At 33.3% G+C, this 10067-nt stretch overlaps 1 protein-coding gene and 1 pseudogene across 4 annotated transcripts; both read left to right on the top strand.

The window, feature by feature from the left end:
• The first annotated feature begins 1192 nt into the window (after positions 1-1192).
• LOC106322418 lies at positions 1193-4529 on the top strand (annotated as a pseudogene).
• A 2531-nt stretch (positions 4530-7060) lies between these two features.
• On the top strand, positions 7061-9258 carry LOC106324761. 4 transcript variants are annotated; one of them, XM_013762737.1, is made up of 10 exons: positions 7061-7386; positions 7514-7583; positions 7690-7757; positions 7843-7904; positions 7977-8058; positions 8129-8365; positions 8454-8582; positions 8653-8714; positions 8807-8923; positions 9009-9258. In XM_013762737.1, the coding sequence occupies exons 1-10, from the start codon at positions 7336-7338 to the stop codon at positions 9103-9105; spliced, it is 975 nt and encodes a 324-aa protein (XP_013618191.1). In that variant the 5' UTR covers positions 7061-7335; the 3' UTR covers positions 9106-9258. The 4 variants fall into 4 exon arrangements, with proteins under 4 accessions (XP_013618191.1, XP_013618192.1, XP_013618194.1 ...); XM_013762738.1 differs by having other exon boundaries at positions 7062-7386; positions 9048-9258; XM_013762740.1 differs by having other exon boundaries at positions 7063-7386; positions 9052-9258.
• The last annotated feature ends 809 nt before the right edge of the window (positions 9259-10067 follow it).

Here is a 10067-nt window from a genome sequence, read left to right as displayed (position 1 = left end):
AATAAAATAATTTTTTTTAAATAAATGAAAAAATCTAAAAAAATATAAAATAATGATATTTTATTACAAAAATAAAACATTATTTAACTTTTTAAAATTCTAATACCTAATATAATAAATTCAATACATAAAAATATTGTATAACTTATATAAACTATAATATATATAATTCTATACATATATGTATATATGCATATAACGGATCAAATTGGATATACGTTCTTAAAAATATTGGTATTTGTGATTTGATTTTTTTTTACATGGATATTGCAATTTAGTATTTGATTTGCTTCGTAAAGTTACGATATCTGGATTTTTCAGTTCGAATCAATATTTTGCCCAACTCTATCCGTAAACAATAAAAATAATATACTATATATATATATATATATACTTTAGCTTTTGATTCGTCATTCGTTTTGATTCGAACCGAAAAATCTGGATAGTGTGAGTTTTATTGGAACCATGAATATGAATTTTATATTGCAAAAAACGTAAAATACATAGTGTGAACACATTTACGAGAGTTTAGTTGATAAGTTCTCTACACGTGATACATTATCATACTCATTTTCAAATCGTTGGGAGATTGTCATGTCTCCATTATAGTGTGAACTCATATTACAATGTTTATCTTTTAATATACAAGGGATAACAATGCAATATAGAAAGATTGATCGAATAAGGACTAAAATAAAAATTGCATGCCTTTGAGTGTGTGTGTGTGTAACTAAAACAATAATTCATGAATTCATGGCTACACTCACTATTATATCAATAACAATATGACCAATTTGATAGCAAGTAAAATTCTCTCTTTTTTATACGTAGAAGTTATATTAATAATAATGCAATATAAGAAAGAAAGGTTGATCAAATAAGGAATGAATATCAATAATTTGACCAAGATTTATAATGTTTAAACCATAGTAGATAGTATATTTTTTGTGTATATTATCCCAATGCTGTCAGATTTAGTATAAAAAAATGTTTAATTAGATAGTTAGCCACTCTCCTAGTCAAGGCAATTGTCGTATAAGACTCGTTGACTTATTTAATATAGTTATCCAACAAAAAACAATAATCAAGTAATTCTACATACATACAAATATGCAAACGAGTATGCGTGTGGGTCTATATAAATACATTGCGAGTGATCGTGTGAATTCAACCATTACAATTGTGTGACTATCATTTAAAGCACAAAGCAAAACACATAATCCAAACCCATTAAAAAAATTGAGAGGCCAAAAAATGGGCTTCTCTCTATCTTCTTCCTGGTTTCTTCACCCTGAGCTTCATCATGTTGTTTCCAAGATGTCTTTCTTTGATTCCTTTCTGTTCTATGTAAGTATACATATATGTCTCTTTATATAAACTACAATAATTATTTATCTTCTACGACAATTATCAAATCAATAATCATAACTGTTTGACGATTACTATTTATTATGATTAATTAAATTTGTTCTTTTTATTAACATATAGATTGTGCACTTAGTGGACAAGCTAGGATTATGGCATAGATTTCCAGTGCTATTGGGAGTAGCTTACTTGGGGATACGAAGACATCTACATCAACGTTACAATCTGATACATGTCGGTGGAATAAACGGTCAGGGTTACGACACCGATGAGTTTTCTTATCGCACGGCTGATGGCAAGTGCAACCACCCCTCCGATGACTCTATCGGTAGCCAAGGCACATTTATTGGCCGGAATATGCCTCCATGTACTTCTCAGTACGGCGTAAGTTTTCTAATTAATTTATTTTTACAATTACATTTACATACCATGCACGTTACTTAGTTTAAGATTAATTTTGTGTAGTAAAGTATTGATCAGGATTGTATATACATCTATTATATAATACCGAATTGCTAGTAGCATGATGAAACGATAGAACCAACTTTTGTGACACACTTCCTTTTCTTATCTCTACTCACTAGTGGTTGAAATCATGATGTATGGTCTTCTTTAGCTTTAACTTTATGTATCTCTTTTACATGTTTTTTTTTTTTTTGCTAAAATCTCTTTTACATGTTATAAAGCTTTTTGTTTGATATGAACGTGTTTTTTTTTTTTTTACGAAATTATATTATATTTTTTCCTTATTAAAAAATTCTGTTAAGCATTACATTATTCTGTATAAATGCAAAACGGCTGATCTTTTCTTGAATAATCATCAATTTGTCTTATATTACTATATATAACTTATGAAGGTTGACTATTACAGATTTTGGATCCACATCCAAGTGTGGTGGCTACAAAGTTGTTAGCGAGAAAAAGATTCATAGACAATGGAGACCAATTTAACGTGATAGCTTGTTCTTGGATTCAATTCATGATCCATGATTGGGTTGATCATTTAGAAGATACCAACCAGGTTGTTAGTTTTAATCTTACCCCTTAATCATTCAGCATTTTAAGTTTCTTTCCCTGAACTTTAGTTTATATTAACTTATATTAATTCCAATTTAAAACCTCAACAAGATTGAGCTGGAAGCTCCAGAAGGAGTAGCAAGTGGATGTCCATTGAAGTCATTTAAGTTCTTCAGAACGAAGAAAGTTCTATCCGGTGATCACCATAAATCTGGTGCTGTCAACACTAGAACCCCATGGTGGTACGTATTAATATGTGCATAATCACTGTTTAATTGTTGTTTAATGTTATGAAAAAATTGGAAACAGGGACGGGAGTGTAATATATGGAAATGATGAGGCTGGAATGAGAAGAGTTAGGGTTTTCAAGGACGCGAAGCTAAGAATCTCCGGGGATGGTTTGTTGGAGCGAGACGAAAGAGGTGTTCCCATCTCCGGTGATATAAGAAACAGCTGGTCAGGCTTCTCTATGTTGCAAGCCCTCTTTGTCAAAGAACACAACTCCGTATGTGAAATGCTAAAAGTAAGTCATTACTTAGGTTTCGTATCTTTCTTGTGCAGCAAGTAACCTATATTTATGTAGAATCACACTTAAGTTTTAACTCCTTTTTCAGGAACGGTATCCAGATTTTGATGATGAGAAACTCTACAGGACTGCGAGATTGGTAACTGCAGCTGTTATCGCTAAGATTCACACAATTGATTGGACATTAGAACTCTTGAAGACAGACACACTTACTGCAGGAATGAGGATCAACTGGTATGGATTTTTAGGGAAGAAAGTGAAGGACAAGATTGGGGCAAGATTTGGACCAATACTTAGCGGATTAGTTGGTCTGAAGAAACCGAGAGATCATGGAGTTCCTTATTCGTTGACCGAAGAGTTCGTTAGTGTCTACAGAATGCATTGTTTGCTTCCAGACACACTCATCCTCCGAGACATGAGACCTGAGAATGTAGACAAAGAAAACCCTGCAATAGAACGAGAGTAAGACACATACAATGTTTGGTTCATTGGCGGATCCGAGTGTGGTTTTTGTTAACCTAGAAATATGTTTTTAACAGGTACCGATGACAAAACTAATTGGGAAGGAAGGAGGAAAAACGGATTCGAGGATCGGGTTTGAGCAGTTACTAGTTTCAATGGGACACCAATCTTGTGGTGCATTGACATTGTGGAATTACCCTAATTGGATGAGGAACCTTGTGGCTCAAGATATCGATGGAGAAGATAGACCTAACCTTATAGATATGGCTGCCTTGGAGAGTAAGTCAAACCCATGCTTCTTCTTCTGTATCACCAATTTTCTGACCAGTTGCTTAATTTTTCCTTAGTTTATAGAGATCGTGAGAGAGGAGTTCCTAGATACAACGAATTCAGAAAGAATCTGCTGATGAGTCCTATCAAAAAATGGGAAGATTTGACAGATGATGAAGAAGCTATCGATGCTTTAAAGGAAGTGTACGAAGACGATATAAACAAGGTTGATGTAAACGTGGGATTGCACGCTGAGAAAAAGATCAAAGGATTCGCCATCAGCGAAACTGCTTTCTTCATCTTCCTCCTTGTTGCTTCCAGGTTACTACATTTATTAAAACAAAGGCTTTACTTGCCTTACAAGGAATAAAACTTACTAATCTTGAATTTTAATTAGGAGGTTAGAAGCAGATAGGTTTTCACGACGAATTTCAACGATAAAACGTATACTAAAGAAGGATTAGAGTGGGTTAATACAACAGAGACACTGAAGGATGTAATAGACCGACACTTCCCGAACTTAACCAACCAGTGGATGCGATGTACCAGCGCCTTCTCGGTCTGGAGCTCGGATCCTGACCCAACCAATTGGCTTCCATTGTACCTCCGATCCGCGCCTTAAGTGGTCAGATGTCACGTGGCACAGCTGTATGCGTCACGTAGTTAGGTCCTTGGTATATATGTTTCTGGGTACAGTTTGGTTTTTTAGATAACTAAGTTTTATAAATAATGTTTTCATACTACAACAAGCAAACCCGTACCCTGAGTGAGAGTGAGAACTAAAGCTTTGCTTGTACAACTTTTGTAACGGAAAGAGAAGCCCAAGTATTATGTAGAGAATAAGAACCAGATTCATGCACCACTTAAATAAGATACGGTTACTATGCCATTTTATTAAGATATACTTATTATAAAGGGACAAGAAGATCGTCTTACCAAGCAAGCTCTTTTGTCTATGGAATTTGAACCGTGGCAGGTGTTATTATGATTTACAAGTAGGAAGCGGAGATACTCCAAGCTCAGGATACTTGGTAGTGCTTGATATGAAGGGACTGAAGGTAAACAGAGAAAACAGAGCAAAGGTTTTATCTTTAACTTATAACTTTATTGCTCGACGTTCTCTGGTTACAATGTTTGATATATAAAGGGAAAACAGAAAGATCTGGATCCTATACAGCTGTGACATAATCATGTGGCGACGGATAGTAGCGAGTACCGATTTCCCAGCTGTAGAGGATGCTTTTCCGTACGTTGTACACAACAACCTTGTGCTCTTGTTTTCATTGTCTGTAGCTCTTGTTTGTCACGTTGCTGACCACTACCAGGCTTTGTGTCGGCCTTCTTATAGTTCATGTGGGCCGTGCTAATATCCCCTCGCAAACTCGTGGTGGGTGACGGCACAACACCGAGTTTGGACCTCAAAGAGTAGAATGCTGCCTGAGGCAGTGACTTCGTAAAAATGTCAGCCAGCTGAGAGGATGCAGGAACATGACGTACGATCAGAGTGCCTTTAACTACTTGTTCCCGAGCGTAGTGGTAGTGAGTAGCAAAGTGTTTAGACTTCTTGTGCAGAACTGGGTTTGCGGTAAGGTGAACAGCTGATAAGTTGTCAGTAGGCTTTCGCAGGCTTTGTCACAGGGAAGCCAAGTTCTTTGGGAACATCAATTATCCAGGAGAGTTCTGCTGCAGTATCAGATAAGCACATGTATTCCGCTTCAGTTGATGAGCGAGATACGGAGTGTTGTTTGGTAGCAGACCAGGAGATGAGATTGAAGCCAAGTATGGTGTAGAAACCTCCAGTTGATCTTCTAGTTTCACTACACCCAGCCCAGTCACTATCGCATAAAGCTTTTAAGCTGGAGTCTGAGTCGGAATGAAAGTTCAATCCCATCTCTGTAGTGTGAATCTTGTCAGTTTCGAAAAGTTTCCAAACTTCTTTTTTCCAGTTCTGTTTTTCGGTCTCTGAAACCTTTAGAGAGAATTCACTGTGATGTATGGGGTCCTGCTCCTATAACTTCAGTTCAAGGCTTCAGATATTACATCATTTTATTGATAATTACTCAAGGTTCAGCTGGCTGTAACTGTAATTACTCAAGGTTAAGTTGATCTTCTAGTTTCACTACACCCAACCCAATCACTATCGCAGAAAGCTTTTAAGTTGGAGTTCGGGATGAAAGTGCAATCTCATCTCTGTAGTGTTTGCAATCCACACTACAAGGAAGTTTGTAGTATCATTTGTTTATTTTTGATATCTACAAATTTTATAAATTTTTTTAGTTTTATATTTTGATAATTATAAAAAAATTATATCAATTTTAATTTACACAAGTTAATTTAATATATCTTAACCAAAATAAATAAATGAAAATCTATCTAAATTATAATTTTAAATATAACTTAAATATAATTTTAAATAAATCAAATTATTTATTTTATCTTAATTCTATGTTTAATTAAATTAGTATTTAGTATTTATATTAAAATATTGGTTTAAACACAATAAAATCTAAAATATTAGCAAATTTTTATTTTTAAATATAATTTAAAATGAAAATTTTATCGCTGCACATGGTGTAGAAAAACACCTAGTATGAACATGAAATATGTATAGAGATCATTCTGATTTAAGACCCTAAAACTAATGAACTCTGGTTTTAAATATTAATAAGATGAAAATTACAATTACAGTTGCAGCCCATGTAAGAAAATATTTTTACCGTTTGGATTGAAAGCATCCTAAATCAAGTTCTGAAGCTTGTTATTTGGTTCGGACCTTCATATAAATCTCATTTAAAATTTGGATTTGATTCGTTTAAGACAAATATTAGCTATATCAAATACTCAGATAAATCATACCCGCAAGTTACTTGATCCGATTTGTCATTTGCTAAAATTATATATTTATCCTGTAAAATATTTATTATTTTGAAAATAATTAAAATCACATACGATCACGTACAAAATAAGTATATTTGTTATCTATTGTTATTTATTTTTATTAATGGATTTTTATCAAATCTAATATTTTTTATCTGAATTATTTTGTTATGTCAATAAAAGAAAATAATTTTTAACAAGTAACAAATATTTTCTGAAACGAGTAGCAAATAATAGAGACAACAAGTCAAAGTAACAAGAAAACTATTAAAGTATATAAAATTATTTGAAATTTAACTTGTATTTGGAAGTAATAAAATTGTCCATTTGTTATCCAATTTGACAATACCAAATATTTGATATTTAAGATTTGTCAATTTGTTTTCTTTTCTTTTTTTGAAAAAGAAGATTTGTCAATTTGTTACCCAATTTAAAAATACCAAATATTTGATTTTTCAAGGCGAATACAGAAAGTAAGGAGTATAAGCCAAGTATCGTATAATCAATTAATCATTTATTAGTCAACATTTTAATGTCTTTTTGGGTGTACCAAGTAAAACGGCGCGGTGTTTAGTTTGCATCCACATAAGTTTATCTGAATCTCTCAGCCATACAAGAACGTTAAAAATGGCGACTTTTCTCAAGTCTGCTTAATCTTTTTTTCTTGATTTTCTAATAGACGGAAACAAATAAGAAAAGATCACGCATCTCGTCTCTCTTGGATCCATTATTATTATTTTGTTGCGCCAAGCTTTAAAAGGGAATTATTTTGGGGGAAAATACTCTGTTTTTTTTTTGTTATTTTCTCGTTGGGTAGAATGGGAACGGTTCTCGATTCGCACTTTCTGGCTCTTACTGCCATTGTTACTGTAAGTTCTCTGTCATGTTGTCTCTCTTTTCTCGGGAAAATTACGTGTTCGGTTGTCTTTAGTCATATCTGATTTGGTGTTTTACTGATGTGTTCTTGTCTGAATTCTCTTTGTCATGGCTTTTCAGGTGGTTTATCAGTTTATATTCTTCCTAATCACCGCTCTTTTCAAAATCGATCAAGTCACTGATTTTGCAGGTCGAGTTTCCTCACTGTTCTGTATATAAGAGAGGTTTCTTGTTCTTTGAATATTTGTTTACTTATGAGTCAAGATTTGGTTTTCATCTTGATTATGTATGTTCAGGAAGCACAAACTTTGTTATACTTGCTCTTTTGACTCTTGTTCTTAAAGCCACTTGGCACTTCCGCCAGGTAAGTCTCATCTCTTGTCTTATTTTCCTCTCTGTTTTTTTTTTCTTACATTTTTTGTTTTCTTGAAACCCTTTTCTCCTCTTAGATTGTCTTGACTTTGCTTGTTGTGGTATGGGGACTTCGCTTGGGGATATTCCTTCTAATGAGGTCTCTACCAAGGCACAAAAATATTTCATTACCTCTATGATCATACTAACATGGCCTTACCTGTTGTTTTAGGATTTTGCAATGGGGTGAAGATCGACGCTTCGATGAAATGCGTGGAAATTTGGTGAAACTAATAGTTTTCTGGACTCTCCAGGTACACTTCTGCTTTTGGAATTGGATGCATGTGTTGTCATACTACTTAACTTCTTGATTTACCATTGCAGGCCGTGTGGGTTTGGACGGTGAGCTTACCTCTAACTGTTGTTAACGCTGCAAGTGATGGTGGAGGATCTCTTAAACCCGCAGATGTAATCGGTTGGACAATGTGGGTTTTCGGTTTCTTGACTGAAGCTGCGGCTGACCAACAGAAACTCTCTTTTAAAAACTCTCCAGAAAACAGAGGAAAATGGTGTGATGTTGGCGTGTGGAAGTACTCAAGACATCCAAACTACTTTGGTGAGGTTAGTTTTTTTATTTATTATAAGAAATATTTGAGTTTTTTTTAGTATAAATTGGTAACTGTAATGCATAAATGGGATATGTTATCAGATATTACTTTGGTGGGGAATCTTTGTGGCTGCATCACCAGTTCTTGAAGGTGCTGAGTATCTTGTCATATTCGGACCACTCTTTCTCACTTTGCTACTTCTATTCGTCAGCGGCATACCATTACTCGAGGTTCTGTCACTCTCTTTCTCTACTTAAGATCATTTTCTGAATTGCACATGGCTAATTTCAATATAAACAGGCATCGTCTGACAAGAAGCATGGCAATTTGGGAGCTTACCGATTCTATAAAAAGACAACAAGGTTTAACAATATGAACCTTGCTATTGATACCATTTTAAAAAATCGTTGAAGAAGTGTTACCTAATTTGTTTAAGTTTTCGATCCATCTTTAGTCCTCTGATTCCGTTACCGAGAGGAGTGTATGGGAACTTACCAGGATGGTGCAAGCCAGTTTTTCTCTTAGAGCTTCCATTTTACAGCAGAAGTCTCCCTGAAGAAGCTGCTGTTTCGTAAGTATCTCTATTCAAATTTCAGCTTCATCTTTGTTGTGTCTGATAAGTTTGGCTTTCTCTTTGGTGTATCTTTACGTGCAAGAAAGTTAGAGGAGATCAAAATTCAAAAAAAAAAAAAAAGAAAGTTAGAGGAGACTCCAAGAACGGAAAAGAGAAAGTATCAACTGAAAGATTACTGATTTGTGAACTCAGTCTGAGTTTGTATTCCTACAAGACTCTCTGATGTTATGATATTGATAGTGTTCTAAAGCATCCACAAACTATAATACATCTTATTGTGACGAGAAGTAATCGATATAGAATATTATTCTTATAAACTAATAAGTTTTTTACCTTTGGTTTGTTAATCTTAACATTAAAAAACTTTTTTCATTATTGTTGGTGTTGATCATCCAAACGGTTAATCTCTTTTACTCTTCACAACATTTTGTCTTGCTTCTGTTCGACTGTTACAAAAGGAAAACATTTGCAAACTAAGGGTCTGACTGGTTTTTCCGCTACGACCTGCAAAAACGCAGCTTTTGCGTTTGGTAGCGGTTAATAGCGTTTCGAAACAATCATACAAATCGCTTCAAACCGCTCCGAACCTCTTAAAATCAAAAGCTGGTTCCAGCTAGCGTTTGCGGTTGCGGGCAGTTGCGGGCGGAAAAATAAATATAAAATTATTTTTAAAAATATTTTAAAATTTTAAAATTAATATTTTAAAATTAAAATTTTAAAATGGAAATATTATAAATAAAAATATATACATATTTTATATATTAATTAAAATTCACAAACAGTATAATAATTTGTTTTATAAAAAACTAAACTAACTATTTAGTAGAATTTTTAAACATTTATATACACACATATATAAAACGAAATAAAATATTTTTTTAATATAAATCTTCAAAACAAATTTTATTAAAATTATAACTTTCAACTAATTTAAAATTTTTATAAATAAAAAATTATTATTTTTATTAATCATATTATATTGATAATTATTATATTTTATTACAATAGTATGTTTTTATTTTTTATAATGTTATAATATGTTAATATGGGTAATTTATTATTAAACCGCTGTAATATCTTATAATCAACCAGTCACAAATATCCCACAAATGCAACAATTTTCAAACGTTGTACCAGTCAT

The sequence above is a fragment of the Brassica oleracea genome, chromosome C2 (assembly GCF_000695525.1).
Source record: "Brassica oleracea var. oleracea cultivar TO1000 chromosome C2, BOL, whole genome shotgun sequence".
In the NCBI taxonomy this organism is placed as follows: Eukaryota; Viridiplantae; Streptophyta; class Magnoliopsida; order Brassicales; family Brassicaceae; genus Brassica; species Brassica oleracea.
Note: the sequence above shows the minus strand (reverse complement) of the source record. Positions and strands in the feature narration are given on the sequence as shown.

Bases quoted from the DNA above. Each gene is read 5' to 3' on its own strand.
- LOC106324761 (XM_013762737.1), top strand. From the start codon at position 7,336: ATGGGAACGGTTCTCGATTCGCACTTTCTGGCTCTTACTGCCATTGTT. The intron at 8,366-8,453 runs GTTAGTTTTTTT...ATATGTTATCAG, and splicing joins ATCCAAACTACTTTGGTGAG to ATATTACTTTGGTGGGGAAT. The intron at 8,715-8,806 runs GTTTAACAATAT...ATCCATCTTTAG, and splicing joins TTCTATAAAAAGACAACAAG to TCCTCTGATTCCGTTACCGA.